The 22,775-nt window shown below is 43.7% G+C and overlaps 1 protein-coding gene across 1 annotated transcript in view; it reads right to left on the bottom strand.

The window, feature by feature from the left end:
* Window positions 1-22,775, bottom strand: part of znf106a (zinc finger protein 106a) — a 76,249-nt gene that overhangs the window by 9,999 nt on the left and 43,475 nt on the right. The window contains exons 11-17 of the mRNA XM_041214408.1: window positions 19,209-20,013; window positions 18,063-18,118; window positions 16,776-16,921; window positions 13,136-13,270; window positions 11,924-12,040; window positions 4,359-4,550; window positions 4,035-4,097 (exon numbers count right to left, since the gene is read on the bottom strand). Coding sequence (XP_041070342.1) covers window positions 4,035-4,097; window positions 4,359-4,550; window positions 11,924-12,040; window positions 13,136-13,270; window positions 16,776-16,921; window positions 18,063-18,118; window positions 19,209-20,013 — 1,514 coding nt within the window. The remainder of the gene's footprint in view (window positions 1-4,034; window positions 4,098-4,358; window positions 4,551-11,923; window positions 12,041-13,135; window positions 13,271-16,775; window positions 16,922-18,062; window positions 18,119-19,208; window positions 20,014-22,775) is intronic.

Below are 22,775 nucleotides of genomic sequence, written 5' to 3' on the forward strand. Positions count from 1 at the left end.
TTATTTCAGGCAGCAGGATCCAGACCCCCGCCAAACTGCTGGTTACAAAATCATTTGAGCAATTTTTAAAATGCACCCTCCACCCCAGTTATTGAACTCTCTATTGGAAGTAGGTCCTTGCTATTCACTCTATCTAGGCCCCTCAATTTTATACATGATTAGATCTCCCCTCAGCTTCCTCTGTTCCAAAGAAAACAACCCTAGCCTATCCAATCTACAATTTTCAGTATCCCACCATTTGTTGAATATTCCCTTGCATTGTTTGTCCTCCCAACTGCATTAGCTCACACTTCCCTGGATTGAGTTCCATCCACCACTTTTCTGCCCACCTGACTAATCCACTGATATCTTCCTGGAGTTATTTTGCTTTCTTCTTTGCCATCAAACACAGGGCTGATTTTCGTACCATTAGCAAACTTCTTAATCAAGCCCTCTACACTTAAGTATAAAACATTCATTATATACAACAGCAAGGGAGCATACAATCAAAGTGGCCATCAGCAAATAATTAGGAAAGCCAATGGAATGTTATCGTTTATTGTGAGGGGAATTGATTGCTAAAGTAGGGAGGTTATGCTTCAATTATACAGGGCATTCGTGAGATCATATCTGGAATACAGTAATGGTCTCCTTATTTAAGGAAGGATGTATATGCTTTGGAAGCAGTACAGAGAAGATTTACTAGACTAATACCTGGGAGGGTTGTCTTATGAGGAAAGGCTGGAGTTTGGATAAGCAATAGGTGACTTGATAGAAACATAAAAGATCCTGAGAGGTCTTGACAAGGTGGATGTGGAAAGGATGTTTCTGCTTTTGGGAGAATCTAGAACATGGGATCGCTGTTCAAAAATAAGAAGTCGCCCATTTAAGACAGGGACGAGGGGAATTTTTTTCTTTCAGAGGGTTGTGAATCTTTGGAACTCTCTTCCTCAAAAGGTGATGGAAGCCAGGGGTGTAGTGCTGCTGGAGCACACTAGAACGCTGTTCTGGCACCTCCTGAGCGCCACAGGATGGTAAACTCTCCTTTCCTGATTGGCCATCCATTCTGCTGCTCCGTATCTGGTTGTGATGGTGGTTGTAGCCGGAGGTCCAGCTGGTTCTGTCCGAGTGGCAGCAGGAGCAGGTGCTGTGGGGTTTGGAGGTGGGGGATCAGGTCCAGGAGGGCAGTCTGAACCCTGGGCTGTACCGGCTCCCGCTGCCGAATCATCTGGAGCTGGGAGCCGGTTTGCAGCAGCTGCTGCCTGAGCTGTGCAGCCTGAGCCGGCTCCAGACCCTGGCTGGCTGGCCTCCCTACTGAGTTGGACTGCCTGCAGGCTCTGTGGATCCTCGATGTGTCCAGGAATGAGCTCAGCTCCCTGTCTAACACCCTGGGCCTCCTGGGGCAGCTCAGCAGCCAGAACATGAGCACAGACCACCTGAGCCAGCTACCTCCCCGGCCTCAGCCACTGCCTCCTCCTCAGCAGCCTCAATGTGCCCGGGAACCAGCTGCAGGCCCTGCCCAGGGACATTTTCCAGCCTGGCCTCTCCCTTCTGAACTCCATCACTGCCTCCAATAACCTGATCACGGAGCTACCACCTGGAGTCAATCACCTAACAGCCCTGAGATGGGTGTCAGCTTAATATACATAGCCTGTAATCACCTTTCTATAATGATAGAGATTATGGTTATGTAAATTTATATATTTAATAACCTTTATATTGTATGGCAGCCAAAGCTGTGACCTATCCTCTCAATGTAGCCCACAGTACTTTTAGAGTTTAGTAACTTTAATAACCATTATATAGCTTTATATTATAAAGTTTTATATATATTGTATATATTTAATAACCTTTCTTTAAGGCAAGAACTAAAACCCAATACTCTCAATGTGGCCTCACAGTGCTTTGTTAGAGTTCTTTATTTTTTCATGGGATGTGAGCATCGCTAGCAAGGCCAGCATTTATTCTGAACAGGAGCCATATTGGATTCGAGATGTTAATCCTGTTTTTCTCTCTCCACAGATGCTGACATACCTGAGTTTTTCCAACATCTTTTCTTCCAGCATTTATTGCTCTAATTGCCGCCCTATTGGTATCTGAGTGTTAGGGTTTGGGTAAGTGTCTGGCTTACCTACTTCGAAGGGAGGATGTTTCCTTTCGTGGGGCAATGTAGAACTAGGGGGCACAGTTTAAAGACAGGTGTTTCCCCATTTAAGACAGTGAGGGGAGGAATTTCTTCTGAGGGTCATTAGCATTTGGAATTTTCTTTCACAGAGAGCAGCAGAGGCTGGGTAATTCAGTATATTCAAGCTGCGTTAGACAGATTTTTGATTGACAAGGTAGTCAAGGTTTATGCAAGGTGGAGGAGGGGCAGGTATGAAATGGAGTTCAGGCCACAATCAAATCGGCCATGGTATTACTGAATGGCAGAGCAGCTTTGGTGGGCCGAATGGCCTACTCCTGCTCCTATTTCTTATGATCTTATACGCCCCACTTGATTTTTCTTTCCACTGACCTCCGTGTAATCCACTCCATTAATTGTCTGACTGGATTTTCAATCTGTAAGTCTGGTGTTGATTTTAATCCTCACTTGATTTTAACCCTCCAATATTAAAGCACAGAGGGCTGCGTGACTTGTGACACAGAGGAGGCTGGCGCAGGGACCACGTTGAGTGATTTTATAGCCAATGCATCCACCATCTCCGCTGCCACTTCCTTTAAGACCCTGGGATGTAGGCCTGATGGTCCTGGGGACTTGTCACCCTTTATTTCCAATTGTTTGATCAGTACTTTTTCTCTAGTGATGACATTTGCCTTTCATGACCACAGGATGTCCCGAAACACTTTACAGCCAATTAAGTACTTTTGAAGTGCAGTCGCTGTTATAATGCAGAAAACATGCTAGCCAATTTTTACATAGCAAGCAGTGTGGTAACAGCCAGATAATCTGCTTTTGTGATGTTGATTAAGGGATAAATATTTTCCAGGACACTGGGAATAGATCCCCTACTCTTCAAACTAGTGCCATGGGATCTTATACATTCACCTGAGGTGAGCAGATGGGCTTCAGTTTAATGCCTCAACTGAGACATGTCAACTCCGAGCACAGCGCTCCCTCAGCACTGCACTGAAGTGTCAACTTTGATGATTTTGCTCAAGTTCTGAAGTGAGACTTGAACCCACAACCTTCTGATTCAGAGGGAGTGTGCTACCAACTGAGCACAGCTACTACTATCACAGATCTCATGGTGGTATTTCTAAAAAGAGAAGCTGTTCTGGACCAAGATTTATCCTTCAACCAAAATAACTAAGAACATTATCTGGTCATCATCACAGTGGGCTGGTTGCAGGTATTATGGAAATACACATCTTTCTTTCATAGTCCAGTGAGAGGCTGGCATCCAGGATGATTTTCCCCCTACGTTTCTGCGTTCCTTTACACAATTATAAGATATATCTTGGTTTGCATTCCAGTTTTCAAATTTGAAGGAAAAAACTTCAGACTGGGCTCAAGCAAAATTTAAACAACAGAGATAATGTTTGTATTTGGATTGAATGGTTTGGCTTCTCTCCAAGTCCTGTCTTCAATGTAAGACAATGTTTCAAAAATAAGCAGATATATTGAGAGTGACATTAGTTTTTAACCCCTTAGGTACAATGTCAGAAATATAGGTCATTTCAAGTACAATCTCACATGAAATATGGTCACATGTTTTCTTGGCCCTGGGTTTCTGAGTTAATTTACATCACCGTTGTCTGGTTAAGGTCTGCCATCTCAGCAGATACTGGAAATCAACCTAAAGCTTTCCTGTTCTGTATAACACAAGATTTAGCCTTGCATTGATCCAGTGTCACACTGCATGCTACCACAGAATGGAGCCTGACCAGCACTTCCAACCAAAGTTCATTAACTCACGCATTAGGATTTATTCCAACACAAAATACACGAAAACACAAAGCAACCAGTAGTTTTCTAAGCAACCTGGATAAGGCTAGTTTGAAACACTACGACAACACATTAAGGAATGAATATTTGAATCACAAACAACACTTACATGGATGTTGTGAGCATGTACAGACTGGTCACTGGAACCACTGAAAACCAAGTCGTTTATCACCTGAAAACAATAACAAAAAAAAATGGTCTCATCTCCAGTCACAGACAGCACTTCCCCCACTTCCGCCTGCACACACAGGCAGCACATGCTGAGCTCCCGTCCCCAGCTACAAGGCAGCACTCAGCATGCTCCCGACTCCATGCCCGCATACATAGCGCTCTCCTCTTCTGTCACACACAAACACAACACCCATTTCCTGATAACACAAAGAACTCCTGACACACACAACACACCTGGTCTCCAATATTTTGCCAGCCATACCTTCATGCACAGGACAGTCTTGGTGTGACCTTCCAACGTCCTGAGCAATAATCCGTTCCTGGCATCGCGAACACTGATGGTGCAATCGTATGATCCGACTAGTAGCAGTCTGCGTGCTCCCTCCTGCGCTGTTGCCAAACAGCTGACTGCTCGTGGACCATGACAATCAAACACATCCAACTGTTTGTTACTCTGAGAAAAGAGGAATGGGACAAAACACTCAGGGCACCCTGTACACACCCCCATTGGAAAGTAATGATCACAACCCATGTTTACCAAACTATACAAACACTGAAACAGACCATTCTGCCCATCAAGTCTGCCCTGGTGTATCTCCAGAGGTCACTTAATCCTGCTTACTTTCAAATCCTTTAATATTCCCCTTTTCTCAAGCAACTACCTACTTACTGTGAACTGTCAGAGGTGTAGGTCAATGCACTGGTGGAAGAGGGGGAGAAGTCAAGATTTAAAATTAGATAGTTTTGAAGGTGTGAAGTGTTAAGTGAGTCAGGTGTGTGGAGCTGAGAATGTAAACAGAAGTTAAGCAAGGTCAATAAAGATGGCGGTGCAAATGGGTAAGGCCATGAAAAGTACAACTAAAACTCAGTTTTTGCAGAGGTATAAAAACTTGCACAAGATCACTCAGGCCACAGTTGGAGTAGGATGTGCAGTTCTGGCCTCCCATTGGAGGATGCATCAAATTCTGCTCGGACCACTGTTTATCAATGCTAACTCTTTTGCCTAAATCCCCACAAAGTTTACCTAATTCAGGCTTCACTGTGTGATGCTTCTCCCTCCACATCTATGTTCCTTTGCCTCTCCGCTCTTCCTCTCTCCCTGATCCAGTTCCTTTTTATTCGTATATCTCAGCCTACCTTTTTCCTTATCACTGGATGCTTTGTCACTGTGAGATCATAGATAATAAAGACGTGGCATATTTATTAAATTAATCACAGTAAAGGGAAAAAACAAAATGCCAGCGCTACAAGAGGGCCTAAAATCAGGGGAGGAACTTAGTGAATTTACTACAAGCTTAAAAAAAGGGAACAAAGAAAATAACCGGACTTAAGATGGACAAATCGCCAAAATCTGATGGTTTCGACCGAGGGTATTAAGAAATAAGTGAGGAAACTGCAAATGTATTGGTCATAATTTTCCAAAGTTCGAGATTGGACTTGTGCCTTTGGATTGGAAAATAATGGAGTGACACTTATAATTTATGAGTGAAAAAAACAAGGTAACAATAGATAAGAGCAAAATACAGCAGATGCTGGAAATCTGAAATAAAAACAGAAAATGCTGGAAAAACGCAGCAGGTCTGGCAGCATCTGCCGAGAGAGAAACAGAGTTAACGTTTTGAGTCTGTATGACTCTTGTCCTACAAGGTTATCTCTGGAGTCCTTCCAAAATCTATGCTTGGACCCTTTCAATTCCTCTGCCTACATGGGTAATATTGTCCACAAATAAAGGGTGAGTTTCCAAAGATATGCTGGCAATACTCAACTGTGCCTCTTCACCAACTGTCTCGACCCCATCGCAGCTTTTATGGTGTCACATTGTTCATTTGTCATCCAATGCTGAATGAGCTATGAATTGCTCAAGCTGGCTAAAGCTGATTGGATAAACAGACTCAAAGGTATGGTGGTAAATAAACAGTGGGAAACTCAAAGGAACTCAATGTCCAATAGTAATAAATTCCATTAAAAAACAAAAACTCAGCCAAAAAGAGGTTAAGGATAGTATTAGATTAAAATAAGCCTATAATGTTGCAGAGGACAAAAGTAAGTCTGAGTATGGGAATGTATTAGAAACCAGCAACGGATCACCAAAAATTTGATTAAAAGGGAGAAATTAGAATGAGAACAAACTAGTCAGGAACATAAAAACAGATTGTAAGAGCTTTTACAAGTATGTAAAAAGGAGGGAACAGCTAAATTAAATATAGGTCCCTTGGAGGCAGAGACAGGAGAAATTATCATGGGGACTAAGGAAATAGCAGAGACAATTAACAAATATTTTATGTCTTTTCACAGTAGAGGACACAAGTTAAATACAAAACACAGGGTAACCAAGGGGTTAAATAAGAATGAGGAACTGAGGGTAATTAATATCAGCAAAGAAAGTAGTATTGGAGAAATTTAAGGGATTAAAATCCAACTAATCCCCAGGACTCTCAATTTAGTGCTCTAAAAGAAGTAGCTGCAGAGGTGGTGGATGTACTGATTATGATTTTCCAAAAAACCCTAGATCATAGAATAGTCCCAGCAAATAGCAAATGTAACACCTCTATTCAAAAGAGAGAGAGAGAGAAAACAGGGAATGCCAGTTAGCCTGACATCAGTCATCAGGAAAGTGCTGGAACTGTTAAGAAAGTCTTAACAATGCATGTAGAAAATCATAGTATGATCAAAGTCAACATGATTTTACAGAAGGGATATCATGTTTGGCAAATTCATTATTGATTTGAGGATGCAACTAGTAGGGTAGATAGAGGAGCCCAGAAGATGTAGTATACTTTTGATTTCCAAAAGGCTTTCAATAAGCTGCCACACAAAAGGTTAATGCCTGAGATAAGGGCTCACGGAGTTGGAGAGTAATATATTAGCATTGACTGAGGATTGGTTAACAGACGGGCAGCAGAGAATAGGAATAAACAGGGAATTTTCAAGTTGGCAGGCTGTGATTAGTGGAGTGCTGCAAGGATCAGTGCTGGGGCCTCAACTATTTACAATCTAAATGACTTAGATGAAGAGACCAAGAGTATTGTATCTAAGTTTGCTACTGATACAAATCTAGGTAAGAATGTAAGCTGTGAGAAGGACATGAAGAGGTAAAAGAGATATAGACCAGTTAAGTAAGCAGGCAATAAAGTGGCATATGGAATATGATGTGGGGACATGCGAGGTTATTCAATTTGGTCATAAGAATAGAAAAGTAGAATTTTTTTTTAAAGGAGTCAAACTTATAAACATTGATGTTCAGAGTGACTTGGGTGTATTGTTACAAGGAACATGAAGTTAACATGCAGGTACAGCAAGCAATTAGGAAGGCAAGTGGCATGTTGGCCTTTATTACAAGAGGATTGAACTACATGTGTAAGGAAGTCTTGCTACAATTGTATAGGGGTTTAGTGAGACCACATTTGGAGTACTGTGTACAACTTTGGTCTCCATATCTAAGGAAGGATATACCTGTATTGGAGGCAGTACAGCCAAAGTTCACTAGATTGGTTCCTGGTGCGAGGGGATTGTCAGCTGAGTCAATTGGGTCTATATTCTCTGGAGTTTGGAAGAATGAGAGGCAATCTTATTGAAACATACAAGATTCTGAAGGGAAAAAGCCTCTAGATACAGAGTCAATCATTTAGGACTCAAAAGGTTGTGAATCTTTGGAATTGTCTGCCCATAGTATTGCAGATACTCCATCATTGAGTACATTTAAGGCTGAGGGGGGCAGATTTGGGTGTCCCAGGGAATCAAGGGGTATAGGAAACCAGGGTTAAGGCACAAGATCAGCCATGATTGCATTGAATGGTGCAACAGACTCAAGGGACTGTATGGTCCACTACTTATGAACTCAACCAGTAGGAAGAATGAAGCTATCAACTATGACCCCATCCATAAACTCCATACTGTGGCCAACAGCTCAACTTTGCTCTTCTCCGCCGATGCTGCCAGACCTGCTGAGTTTTTCCAGATATTTCTGTTTTTGTTTTGGATTTCCAGCATCCGCAGTTTTTTGTTTTTAGCTCAATCTCCCTACTCAGCCATTGTCTCCAGACTGAGTCAGGCTGCTTGTGACCTGTGTCAGGTTTTACCATAAGCTGAGCTTGTGATCCCATATCATCTCCATCACCAACTTTGTTTACGTTGATCTCCTCTCCATCCTGCCTCAGCTTATCTGCTGCCGAAACCCTTATCCATGCCATTGTTAGTTCTAAATTTGATTACTCCAATGTTCTTGTGGCTGGCTTCCCACAGTCCATAAATTTTTGCTTATTAAAAATACTGATGTCCATATCCTATACCATATTACCCCTGACCGAATTGGTTCTTACTCACTTGAAGCTCAGATTTTAAGGTTATTATTTTTGTGTTCCAATCCCTTTATGATCATGCCTTTGCTCTTCTCTGTGACGTCCTCCAGCCCCATAACTCCTGGAAATTACCATTTCCCTGATTCTTGCCTCTTGTACAGCCCCCTCCTCCTTTGCCCCATCACTGAGGGCCATGCTTCAACCACCTCAATCTCTCATTCTTGAATGCCCCCTAAACCTCATCCGCTTCTCACCTCCCTCTCCTCTAAGACCCTTTTTAATCCAATAATTGTGGTACCTGCCCTTCTCACTCAGTGCCGGTTCTCCTTTCTCCACTGAGGCACTCTGGTGGGTGCGAGGTGGGTGACTTTGCTACAGCAAAGCTACTAATTAAATATATGTTGTTGAAATCAGAGTTTCAGATGAGGGTGAGAAGTGTATTTATTTTAATACACAAGGCATCACAATTTTTTGGAACAGGCAGAATGAACCAGGGGATCTGTTCCTGACTGTTGTTCTTTGTAATACCGATGTCTGCAAGGAATCCTTTGGTCACCCTGTGAAATCTCTGTTCCTGGCCTGTGCCTCATCATAAAATGGTTACAGCACAGAAGGAGGCCATTCAGTCCTTCATGTCCATGCCAGCTCTCTGCAAGAGAAACTGTTAGTTTCATTCCCCTGTCTTTTTCCTGTAGTCCCAAAAAATTCTCAGGTGTATACCTAATTCCCTTTTGAAAGCCATGATTAAATCTGCTTTTAAAACCCTCTCAGGTGGTGCATTCCAGATCCTAACTACTCACTGCATAAAAACATTTTTCCGTTTCAATCCGTTTCTCCAATCTATCCATGTAACTGAAGTTCCTCATCCTTGGACCATTCTTGTAAGTCTTTTCTGCCTTCACATCCCTGGTGTCCAGAATTAGATACGATACTCCAGTTGAGGCTGAACTAGCATTTCATAAAGGTTTACCAACACTTCAGGCATTACAAAAAGGCAAGCTGTATACTCCACCCATTATCTCAGTTCCTTCGCCTCCATCGCATCTGTTCCGATGATGCCACTTTCAAAAACGGCGCTTCTGACATGTCTTCCTTCTTCCTTAACCGAGGTTTGCCACTCACTGTGGCTGACAGGGCCCCCAACTGTGTCCAACCCATCTCCCGCACCTCTGCCCTCACATCTTCCTCTCCCTCCCAAAACCATGATAGAGTACCCCTTGTCCTCACTTTTCACCACACCAGCCTCCGCATTCAAAGGATCATCCTCTACCATTTCCGCTAACTCCAGCATGATGCCATCAACAAACACATCTTCCCTTCTCACCCCAGTCGGTATTCCATAGGAACCGTTCCCTCCAGGACACCCTGGTCCACTCCTCCATCACCCCCTACACCTCATCTCCCTCCCTCGGCACGTTCCCATGCATTCACAGAAGGTGCAACACCTGTCCATTTACCTCCACCCTCCTCACCATCCAAGGGCCCAAACACTCCTTTCAGGTGAAACAGTGCTTCACTTGCTCCTCCTTCAATTTGGTCTACTGTATTCGCTGCTTCCAATGCGGTCTACTCTACATTGGAGACACCAAACACAGACTGGATGACTGCTTTACAGAACACCTTCAGTCTGTCTGCAAGCATGACCCAGACCTTCCTGTTGCTTGCCATTTCAACACCCCACCCTGCTCTCATGCCCACATGTCCATCCTTAGCCTGCTGCAATGTTCCAGTGAAGCTCAACACAAACTGGAGGAACAGCACCTCATCTTCCGATTAGGCACTTTGCAGCCTTCCGGACTTAACATTGAGTTCAACAACTTCAGATCATCCTCACCCACTTTTTACAATATTCATTTTCATTTTTTAATTTTAAAATTATTTTTTATCCACATTTTTATTTATTTGCATTTTTATTCATTGTTTTATCTCCACCTTGTATCCTATTTACAATCTTTTTTCCCACCACCATCCCTTCCCCTCCCCCCACCCCCACTAGAGCCATCTGTCACTTGTTCATGTTGTTCTTTCCAAAGTACTTACCCTTGTTCTGCTATTATCACATTTCTGCTATGACCTTAATGTCACCATCAGCACCTCCTTTAGCCAGTACCACTATCATTAACACCTCTTTATCCTTTGGTCCATGACATCTCTGGCAATCTCTCCTTTGCCTCCACCTACCACTGGCCTTCTATCCCGCTTCACCTGCTCCACTCACAAACAGTAAAAATTTCATTACATTTTTACTTCTCTTTAGCTCTGAAAGAGAGTCATAAGGACTCAAAACGTTAACTGTTTTATTTCCTCTCCACAAGTGCTGTTAGACCTGCTGAGTTTTTCTAGCATTTTCTGTTTTTGCTTCAGATTTCCAGCATCCACGGTATTTTGTTTTTATTTGAGCTGGATTGCATGTTTAAAGCCTTGTGCACTTCTCTTTTTCTCTTTGCTTCCACAAAGCCCAACCCACTTTTACTCTTCCACTCTGCTTCAACAAAACCTTATATTCATTTTGGGTCTTTAACATGGTAAAGCACTGCAAGCACTTCACAGTACACTGGTATAATCAGGCAGATGCTGACACCAGCCAAAAAGGAAATACTAGGAGAGGTGACCAAAAGAGATAGTTTTAAAGGGGCATCTTAGAGGAGGAAAACAAGGTAGACAGTCAGAGAGGTTTATGGAGGGAATTTCAGAGCTTTGGACCTAGGCAGTTGAAGGCATGGCAGCCAATGGTGGAGTGATTAGAATTGGGGATGCACAAGAGACTAGGAGCACAGATGAGGCTTGTGGATCTAGAATTAGAGATAGGAAGGGTTAAGGCTACGGAGGGATTTGAAATCAAAGGCAATAATCATAAAGCAGTCATTACCAGAATGAGAGTGAATGCAGATTAGTGAGTACAGGGGTGTTGAGTAAACAGGACTTGGTGCATGTTATGACATGGCAGCAGAGTTTTGGATGAATTCAAGTTTAGAGGGTGGGAGTAAGCAGGAATAGGCTTAGGGAACATTAATAATCATTCTGAGGAGGATACACAGCGGACCCTAGAGGGAGATATATCAGGGATCATACCTGAGAGGAGGATATACCAGGATGGATGGGTGGGCTCCAGGGAGGGGGATATACCTGGGGGTGGGGTGGGGGGAGGGCAGTACTCACAAAAGGAGGATCTACTAGGGGGGAGGGGGGAGTGGTGGTGCGGCGGGAGGGCGGGCTCCCGAGAGGCGGATATGCCTGAAGATTGGGTGGTGGTTGGGGGGGCAGCACTCACAAGAGGATCATCTATGGGGAGCGGGGGGAGGGAAAACGGGAGGGACAGCTCCCAAGTGGAAGATATACCTGGGGATTGGGGATGGAGGAAGCCATCGCTCCCAAAAAGGAGGTGGATTGTGGGAGGTGGATATGCCATTGGGTGGGTGGGGGCAATAACCCAGAGGAGGATATACCGGGAAGCGCACCCGACAGGAGGATACACTGGAGAGCTCACCCTAGAAGATGATATAGCGGGGAGTGTACCAATAGTACTTACCTTAATGCTGAAGGTAAACACAGTGCCATTAGCCAGCCCAATGTATAGGATACGCCATCGACTGTGCAAGCTCAGAACCCGGTCTGACAAAGTGAACTTGTCCAGGTGTGTCTTGCTCTGTTCAAAATGAAAGCAAAGTGTTCACACAAGGATCTGACTACAGGTCATGCAATTACAGTACAGGCAAGCTCCACACAAGCTTCTCTTTAAAGACTAAGCAACAGTATGCAAAGAAGGGACTTCCCCATTCCCCAACAGATCAATCTGATATAGTCTGCACCCCAATATGTCTGAAAGGCATGTAAGAAGTGCGGCCAAGCCACCATGCTCAGAGTCCATGAATTTCATCATGGCTCCCTCCACTCAGACTCGGCACTCAGTGATCTTTAATCACAGTGTGGGGCACCCTGATCCTGACATCCTCACATAACCACTCTCAGTAGCAGGAAGGTGGCTGGTTACCCTTGCTCAGTGCAGGGCACTGAAACCACTGCCTGGTAGACTGTGGAGTCGACTCATCCTCCTGGTCTGTGCAGCTAATCTCTTTTCAGCCTCACGCAGTGCAGTTCACCAGGCTAGATACTTGTACTACTTCTGCCAACATGGCGCAGGAGGAGGCTGCAGGCCCTGCCTCACTCTGGGAGCACAAGTTTCAATAAATCAATATGAATACATTACATTTCCAATTCAACCCTCTGTTTGCATATACAATGATTGCATTCCCATGAGTGTAAAGATTAAGAGGTGATCTAATTCGGGTATTAAAGATGATTAAGAATAGAAACCATTCTGGTGGGAGAGTCCAGAACAACAGGGCATAACCTTAAAATTAGGATTAGGCCATTCAGAGATGATGTCAAGAAGTACTTCTTCAGAGAAAGAGTAGCGAAATCTGGATCTCCTTGCCCCTACAACCACCGCTCCCCTCCCCCCACCAAAAGAAGTTGGGGTCACCTGAAAATTTCAGAGCTGATATTGACATTTTTGTTCAACATGAAGGGATATGGAGCTACAGCAGGTAAATGGGAGTTTAGGCACAGATTAAACATGAGCTAATTGAATAGGTGAACACATAAGGGCCCAAATGGCACCCTCTTCATGCTGGATTATAACAGGCTCGAGGAGATGAACAGCCTTCCTCCTTTTCCTATGTCACCTTTTGATGTTAATGATACAGGGTTAACGTATCCATAATGTGTTATTATGGCCCACCTTCACATCGTAGCAGCGCACAGTGTGGTCACTGGATCCTGTATATAAACACGCTGTCTTCCCTTGAAGGTGTATGACCAGTAAACAGTTCACCTTAGTACTGTGACCCTCGAAAGTACCCACACATTTCCGACTCTGAAACAGTGCAAACACAATGGTATGAAAGTCTTTAGAAGGAGGGGCAAATGAGGATTCACAAGGAAATGGCAGGGTGAAAGCATGTTATATCCTTCATAATGTTCAAAGGTAAAATGCTCAACCTGAAAAAAACACTTACTGCATCGTTGGCAGGTTCTGAATTGTGATCAGCTTCCAGGCTTGCCTGGAATGTCAGTTCCCACTGCAGTAAGCCCACAGGAGTGTCAAAAGTTTACAGCATAGGCAGGCCATTCGGTCAATTATGTCTATGCCAGTTCTTAGTTCGAGCAATCACAGTGGCCCACATTCTTTCCATAGTTCTTGATTATGCGATGTCTCAAATATTTATCCAATTTTCCCTTAACAGATGAAATGGTCCCTGTGGCAAAAGCATTCCAAGCTCCAACGATCCTCTGTGTAAATAAATCTCTACTATCCCTTCTCCTCTGTGATAACTTCCAAGCCATGACTCTTCTATTTCAGATAGCTAGGCAGTGGAGGATAGAACAGGAGCCTCATCTTTACATCCTTTGAGCTTCCATTTACAAACACATTATAAACATACAACTCCAAATCCAACACCAGTGTCTCCTATTTACAAGAGCACGAGTCCCAGTTAATGCCCACTACCTGAATACAACTGAGTATCCAATTATGATACAACTTGGTATGATCTTTGACCAGACTCCTAGGTTTTTGGTAAGATCCAATTAGGGACTAATAACATTTTCTTTAAAGTAGACAAAGTTTGAGATTCAAGACACATGCTAACAGAATAAAGCCACAAGATTCCAACGGCTTTGAACAAAAATAAACTTTACCATACAAGGTCAGAAAGATAAGACAACTTACAATATCTACCTTATATGCTAACATTGAAGGTTAATATGAGGTACATATGAATTAACAAGCCAACTGTGGTTGAACACACCACACTGCACAATAAATGCCAAATGCAACCAAAACAGATTCCACGGATTTCTCAAAACCCATTCAGTCGTCAGTAACATTGAGTCAACCAATTTCACTGAAATTCTGTCTCTCGGGAGATTCCAATCTTCACCTTCGAAGATCTCATCTTGGAATTCTCTCCAAAAGTCGCTCCAACTTAGACACCCTCAACAGTGGCCCATCTCGCAGGACTTCAATTTCACCTTCCGAGATTCCATTCCGCCAAATTCCCGAATATGCCGTCAAACACCAAATTACAGGCACAATTTCAGATCTTTGGCCACACCAAGTAAAACGCTACTGCTTCAAAGTAGTACCTTTGCCCCAAAGACCCACAGCATGGAGTCACCAACCTTTGGCTGCTTTCTTCACTTAAAGCCTGCACCCTGCCACCCTTTTCCTGTTTGGAGCCTGCTTACCTGCTCCTCTCTTTTTCCTTAACTTAACTGGGACCTGTTTCTGCCCCCTCTCTGTCCCCTACCTGCGAGTTTTTTTTTCAGACCTCTCCCTGTCCCCTCTCCCCTTTTTGGAACCTCTCTCTGTTCCCTGCCTGGAATACTGGTCTCTCATAGCACTCCGCTTCTGGTCACCTGACTCAGGTTTTTGTGCCGTTTTTTCCTTTATACACAGGTGTGCTGGGCTGGTCTTCTGCCCAAAGAACTTAAAGAAGCAGCTGTGCACATGTGCAACCTGATCCTGGTCTGTGCATACATGGAAACTCTGAAGACTGTTGGGAGTTGGAGTTCCCAAAGTCTGTGCTCAACATTAAGGTAACTTTGGGTTTCATTAACCAGCAATGACCCCTTGGCACTCACTCCATGACCACAGAAAACAGTCTTTCCCTCATCATATTCACCATTCATTATTTTCAAGACCTCCATGAAATCTTCCCTCTGCTTTCTCTGCTCCAGCGTAACAGTCTCTATATCTCATTTCTCTCTTCCTCACTACAGTTTCCCATCTCTAGCTTTATCCTGGTGAATCTACACTGTAAATTCTCCATGGTTTTCATCTCCTGTCTGTAATGGGGCACCCTGAATTGAACTCAGCACTCCAACAATACTACTTTGTCTAAATTCATTCCCTTCTTTACTCTATGCCACATTTATGGAACCTAAATTGTTGCTGGCCTTTTTATCTACCAACATTCATGCATTCAAGGAATTATGTATCTGAACTATCTCCCCCCCTCAGCCAGGTCATCCAATTGAGCACTTCCTTTGCTTTTCTTCTAAAATGTATTACTTCACATTAAATAAAATCTACTTCTATTTGCCCAATCCATTAGTCTGGGAGACTTTTACAGTTTTCACTGTTGTTTGTCAAAAAACATACTTCCATGCCATTTGCAAATTTTGGAATTGTACTTCCCATTACCATCTAAATCATCTTTCTATATTATAGATGTAGAAATACATGTACACAAACAATGCAGTTAACTCTTGACTGCCCTCTCAAATGGTCTAGCAAGCCATGCTGTTAAGGGCACCTAATATATACCCATCTACACAGGATGTTTGTAGAATTTTTATGCAACCATAGCAGTTTTGGATATACACAGGATAGACTCAAACCATAAATGCACATAGAAACATAATTCATTTTTTTAATGTTATCAATACAGTCTTCACGTTTTTTGCATTTTATTTTTGATGATGAAACTGTACAGTAGACAGGATTAGATGAACTGTGTTATGGCTGGCAGAACTGAATTCCATAACAAAACAAACATTAAAAAAAGGCCAAGTCTTCCTTAGAGGAAAAAAGAACACAAGAAAAAAGAGCATAAGAATGTGCACAAGACAGTGAATTGGCCACACTTGGAGGACCATTTGAAGTAGTGGGTTAGTCCATTATTGGAACAGTACTGGAACTGTTGAATCTGATTGCAGTCATTTTCAGTCTAGTGTCAGAGTCGTTACGGCACAAAGAGGCTATTCAGCCCATCAAGTCCATGTCAATTCTTTGAAGAGCAATCCAATCAATCCCATTCCCCCCACTCTAAGTCCTTGGCCCTGCAAGTTTCTTTCCCTCAAATGCCCCATCCAATTTCCATTTGAAATCATTGATCATCTCTGATTTCATCACCTTTGTAGGCAGTGAATTACCATTAGGTAATTAGGTCATTACCACTCATTGGGTAAAAACGCTCTTCACAATCCCCTGTATCTCTTACCCAAAACCTGACCATTGGTCTCTAGTCCTTGTGCCATCAGCTAAAGTTTTTTTTCATTTACCTTATCCATACCTGTCACCATCTTGTATACCTCAATCAAATCTTCTCTGCTTCAAGATGAACAATCCCAGCCTCTCAAACCTAATCTTGTAGCTAAAATCCCTCAGGCAGCTGCAACCTCAGTCAGGAGCAACCTATTACTTCCCACTGCCAAAAGCAATCATATATAGTTATCATGGAGAATGCATAAAACTGTGGAACAAGATCCTTTAACAATGGCAACCAACCTTTTAAACAAAAACATGAATTATTTAGTCAATCTTTACAGTCCAAAACACAGATAGCCCCACTAGAATTTCACTGAATGGCTCTTACCATCAGGTTGTAGACACGGACAGTTTTATCAGCAGAGCAGGTGTAGAGCTGACCATTGTATATCTGCATGGCATTTACAGCTGCCCGGTGACCCTCGAAGGTTCCCTCGGAAGGATCTTCCTCTTCCATGCCATCTGAGGACACCTCTAAGAAAAGGCACGTCCAGCAGTTACACAGAGAAACAACACACGGATGTACCTCAAACCATCATGATTGAATTCTCAAGTCTCCCACTTTATGATCAATCCACGGACTTGTGTAGTGGTAAGCACGTTCCAACATGAAAATCTATATCTGCCGCTTCCTGACCCAGACATTTAGAAAGATCAAATACAGAAATGCCCTGGTGGTCCATAAAAATATCAGAAGGGAACAGGCTGGGTTTCAGTCAGGTGAGCAATGTATAAGGCAGATTACTGGTTTGTACCAAATTGTTGCATGGTGGAGGACGCGGGGGAACACCAAACAGCACATTGCAGATCTGTCCGTTTCAATTAAAAAGTTATTTTATATTGCTGAAAAAAATACTTTTTTGTTGAAGCTTTTCTTCTTGCACTCATCAGGACAATTCGCAAGAAAATACCAATGTCAGGGGAAAAACATATTTATACTGTGGGAGAAGAGTATGCTGACTGGTTGGCAAGTGGGCTCTTATTGGTACAGGCAATGCCATGACAATGCATCAGTTGATGGTGACTGATAGTTAAATGCCAAGCATTGTTTGAAATTTAAACCAGGCAGCTTGACTCTGATTGGTCAAGACATTACATGAGGGATGAACCAGTGAATGGCTGTTACTTATTTTGTTCAGCTAAAACAGGTGCAATGATGTCCATGTTCTTACTGCCTGCAAAGAACAGGGCTCTGTGTATTAATATATGTAACTTCCAGTTATTTATATTTAAAAGTCTTAAAATTTGCAAGAATCTTCAACTGCTGACATTGGAAACAATTTTGCTGTCCTTGGACCTTCAGGGTCAGACAGAGAGAAAGTGGGTGGGGGGCGGGCAGAGCTGGGGCTGGGGCGGGCGGCGGCAGAGCTGGAGCGGGGGGCGGCAGATCTGCGGGGGGCGGGCAAGGGCAGATCTGCAGGGGGCAGGCGGCGGCAAAGTTGGGGCGGGGAATCCACTTGTTATCTTTGAGTTTCTGCATTCATGCTTTTGTAACCAGTCCAACTACAGTCTTGCTAAAACCAATCTGTGCATGTGCATGGGCTGAATTGACTGGATACGTCATCATTACCCAACACAATCTGAGGGTCCTGAAATTAAACATTGGGTTTGATACCTGATGTGTTTCTTGATCCTTTCAATGACGACCCAGGAGTCTGAGTCTCAGCCACACTATACAAAAACAGAAAACAAGTATGGTACATTGGTCTGGAGGACAATGCTATCACACAGTTTTACACAGAACATGCAACATAAGACATAATCCATGCAGGCTACAGGTCTTTTTCTGGGGTTTGTGCTCAACTTGACCTTCTCACAGTCTTCATCTCATCCTTTCTGCATATTCATACAGTATTACATAGTATTAACCATGGCTCACTGCTCATACTCTTGTCTCAGTCAGAAGGTTGTGGTTTCAAGTCCTATTCCAGAGGCTTGAGCACATAATCCACATGAACATTCCAGTGCAGTACTGAGGAAAGCACCGTTAGAGTTGCAGTCTTTCAAGTTTAGGTGTTATAACATATGCATCTGGAGCCGGGGTAGGCCATCAGGTCCCCTAAGTCTTCTCCGCCAGTCAATATCATGGCTGATCTGATTGTGGTCTTAATTCCACATTCTACCACCCTTGATAACCTTTGACTCCCTTGTTAGTCAGGAATCTATCTACCTCTGCCTTAAAAATATTCAATGACCCCTGACTCCATCACTCTCCGGGAATAGAGTTAAGATTCACGACACTCAGAAAATATTTCTCCCATCTGTTTTAAATGGGAGACCCCTTATTTTTAAACTGTGTGCCCTCATTCTAACCTCTCCCACAAGGGGAACCATCTTTCAGCATCTGCTCTGTCAAGTCCTCTCAGGATCTTATAGATTCCAATAAGATTGCCTGTCATTCTTCTAAACTTCAACGGAGACCCAACTTGTCCAACCTTTCCTCATTAGATAATACCCCCATTTCAGGTATCAGTGGAGTGAACCCTCTGAACTGCTTCTAACTCATTTATATCCTTTCTTAAATACAGGGTACAAAACTGTACACAGTACTCAAGAAGTGGTCTCATTAATACCCCTTACAATTGTATCAAAACATCCCTACTTTTATATTCCATTCCCCTTGCAATACACGACAACATTTCATTCGTCTTCCTAATCACTTGCTGTACCTGCATACTAACTTTCTGTGAAGAACACAAAGATAAGAATTATCAAACTGTGGGATTGACAGACCCACCCTTCAAACCACAATGAGTCTCACCTCTTGGTGATATTGTTGGCACAGTTTGTCCCCATCTCACTGGTTGAAGTCACCTCATTATAACCTGCTTTGGGTGGGTCAATGGTGCATTGATTTGGGATCAGCTGCTCTCTCTTGGATGGGCTGTCAGGCTGCTCATCAGCTGATTCTACAGATTCGATGGCAACCACCTCTAACAGGGGTTTGGTGACTTCCACCAGCTCCACAGAGAAATCACTGTCTGTACAGGCACTTCCCATTTCACTCTCCCCTTTAGGTCTGCCTTTTTCCTTGGGTGCTGGGGTGCCCTCGGACCCTGGGTGGGTTGAGGTCGTAACCTTTCCCTTGGGTACCCTTTTGTTTTTCAGCTTGCGAGCGGGCCGGATGTGCTCATTGTCTTGCTCTGTGTCACTGTTCTCGCCTGCTTGCTCCACCCGGGGAGCCTTCTTCTTCCTGAACTTCTTCTTCTTCTTAATGCCTTTGCTCTCCGAGGGTGTCAAGGATGATTCAACCACCTGCTCGCTCACCCAGCTCTTACGCTCCTTCTCAGGAAATATTGAATCCTTCTGCCATCTGCTGGCTGGCAGTGGGTCAGGTTTTTCTGGCACAGCAAATAACTTTCTCTGCTGGGGCATCCCAGTCTCGCCTCCTGATCGCAGACTGAATGCTGGGGGACTGCTGTCGAGAGCTTCCTCAGGCCCATCTCTGATGTGGTCTGATGTAGCCATACCTGTCCCCCCAGGGTCCAGTGATGTGAGGCCCTCAGTCAAGTGCTGGAGAGACAACGGTAATGTGATGATTGGGAACCCTTTGGAACTGATTTCACCTACAGGAAACGAAGGATGCATCCATTAGTCAAAACAAGCCAAATGTAAGAGATCATCAAAGAGCAACTTGCATTTATACTGTGCCTTCCACAACATCAGGACATCCCAAAGCACTTTACAGCCAATGATACTTGGTTGTTTGTCACTCTGTACTGTAAAGATTGCTCAACAAAATTGCACACAGGAATTCTCACAAACAACAATGCGACAACGACCAGAATAATATTGTAGTGGTGTTGGCTGAGTGATAAATATTGGCCAGAAAAGTGGGAATTACCTGCAACTTATAAAACACTACAAGGCACTGCAAAAGAGGATTATAAAACAAATTATGACACAAAGCCACATTAGGAGATATTATGTCAATGACCAAAGGCTTGGTCAAACAGGTAGGTTTAAAATTTTGTCTTAAAAAAGGAAAACAAGATACAACGGCAGGAAGGTTATGGTTAGGTCCCAGGTAAATGAAGGCACAGTCAGTAATGGCAGGGCAATTAAAATAGAGAATGCTCGAGGCCAGAAGTAGATATCTTGGAAGGTTGTGCAGCTGGAAGAGATTACAGGATTACAGGTAAAGGGAGGGGCAGGGCCATAGAGAGATTTGAAAACAAGGATAAGAATTTTAAAATCAAGATGCTGCTTGAGCTGGTGTCAAGGTAGGTCAGCAAGCACAGTAGTGATAGGGGAATGGGGCTTGCTGTGAGTTAACATATGGGTTTCAGAGTTTTGGATGACCTCAAGAAGGTAGGAGGATGTGGGAGACCGGCCAGGAGTGTGGTGGAATTGTCAAGTCTGAAGGTAAAAGCACGAATGGCAGTTGAATTAGAATTTCAGCAGCAGATAAGAGGAGGAGGAGGAGTGAAGTCGGGCGATGTTAAGATGGTGGAAAAAGGCAACCTTTGTGATGGCACGATGTGTGGTCGGAAGCTCATTTCGGGGTCAAATGTGACACAAAGGTTGCAAATAGTCTGGCTCAATCTCAGGCAACTGTCAGGCACAGGGATGAAGTCAGTAGCTGAGAGCAGAGTTTGGAGCAGGAATAGAAAACGCTGTCCTCAGTCTTCCAAATATTTGATTGTAGGCAATTCCTGCACATCCAGTACATGATGTCAGATAAGTAGTCTGTTAGTTTAGCAACAAAGTTGAGAGAGAGGTAGCATTGAGATGGAGCTCGGCGTTGTCAATGTACTCAAGGGCAGCACACGGTTGAGAAACAGGAGGGGGCCAAGGACAGATTCTTTAATGTCTTCTCTTCCTGCCAAGGACAGAGGTAACAGTGTGGGAGCAGGAAGAGAAGAAGGGCTGAACACAGTATGAGAAGGATGAGGAGAGATAGTTTACCTTTGTCATAGTCACGTGGGATGTTACTTATGACTTCGATAAGAACCATTTTGGTACTGTGGCAGAGGAAGAAACCTGATTTGAGGGATTCAAACATGGGAGTTCCAGGAAAGAGGGACACAGATTTAAGAGGTGAAAACACATTCAAGGACTTTGGAGAGGAAAGGGAGGTTGCAATGGAACAGTAGTTTCCAAGGATGCTGAGTTGGTCTTTTGAAGAGGGGGTAATGACAGCGGGGGTAATGAAGAGAGGAACACCTGAAGATAGAGAACCATCAGCACTATCAGCTAATATGTGGACCTGGGTCGGGGGCGAATTGGTTGGTCAATGGTTTAGTAAAAATAGAGACAAGGGAGCAGGAGGTGGGTTTCATGGACAAGACTGAAAACGGCTCGAGGGAAGATAGAAGAGAAGCTAGAGAAAGATAAGCAGCTAGAGAAGGGGGAAAATTTTAAGGAAGTTTGGCTCAGTGGGTTAGTGGAAGCAAGGGATGTGATGGTCTCAATCGTAATGGCAAAGAAGTCCATAGCTCGACACGCATATTGTTGGAAGCGAGGGTGGAAAAGACAGGGGAGAGGGATTTAAGGACATAGTTTGCAGTAGAGAAAAGAAGCTGGGGGTTACCTTTGCATTTCAGGATGATCCTGGAATAGTGAGCAGTCTCAGCAGATGGAAGCAGGATCCAATAGTGCTTTATGTGGTCCAGTCAGAACTGGTAATGGATGACTAAGCCAGTCACTGCCATAATCTTTCAAATCTGCTTCCCATTGACTTAAGAAGTGAAGATGAGGGGTGGACTAGAGGAAGTGGCCAGGGTGAGAATGAGTAATGGTTTAATTTGAGACCACGGCATCAAAATTAGAGGTGAGGTGCAGTTAAGCAAATAAGTAGCTGCAGAAATGTCGCAGCAAACAGAGAACCAAAGGTTAGGTGGTTGGGAATTTGAAAATACAGTTGCAAGTAGTCTGGGGGATAGTTTTTTTCCAGGGACAGGAGGTATGGCTGGGGGCTGAAAAGGGGGATGAGTGGAGAGCAGTACAAAAGTGACCAGAGATGGTCTTATCTGCGAATGATGCAATGGGTGTCATGAGACCACATAAGATGGCAAGATCAAGGAGATGGCCCTGAATATGGGGCTGGGGAGTTTACTTCAGGCAAGCACAGATCTTGCTACCTGGAGGTGTTTCACAGGAGCATTACCAGACAAACGCTGATGCCAAATCACACTAGGAAATATTAGGACATGTGACCAAAAACTTGGTCAAAAAGGTAGGTTTCAAAGGAGCATCTTCAAGTAGGAGGGAGGGGGAGACACTTAGGGAAAGGATTCCAGAACCTTGGGCAGATGGAAACATGGCCGCCATTGGTGGAATAATGGAAATCAGGGACATTATACAGAGGTCTGCCTGCCCTCTCAAG

This window comes from Carcharodon carcharias, chromosome 20 (genome assembly GCF_017639515.1).
Source record: "Carcharodon carcharias isolate sCarCar2 chromosome 20, sCarCar2.pri, whole genome shotgun sequence".
Taxonomy (NCBI): domain Eukaryota; kingdom Metazoa; phylum Chordata; class Chondrichthyes; order Lamniformes; family Lamnidae; genus Carcharodon; species Carcharodon carcharias.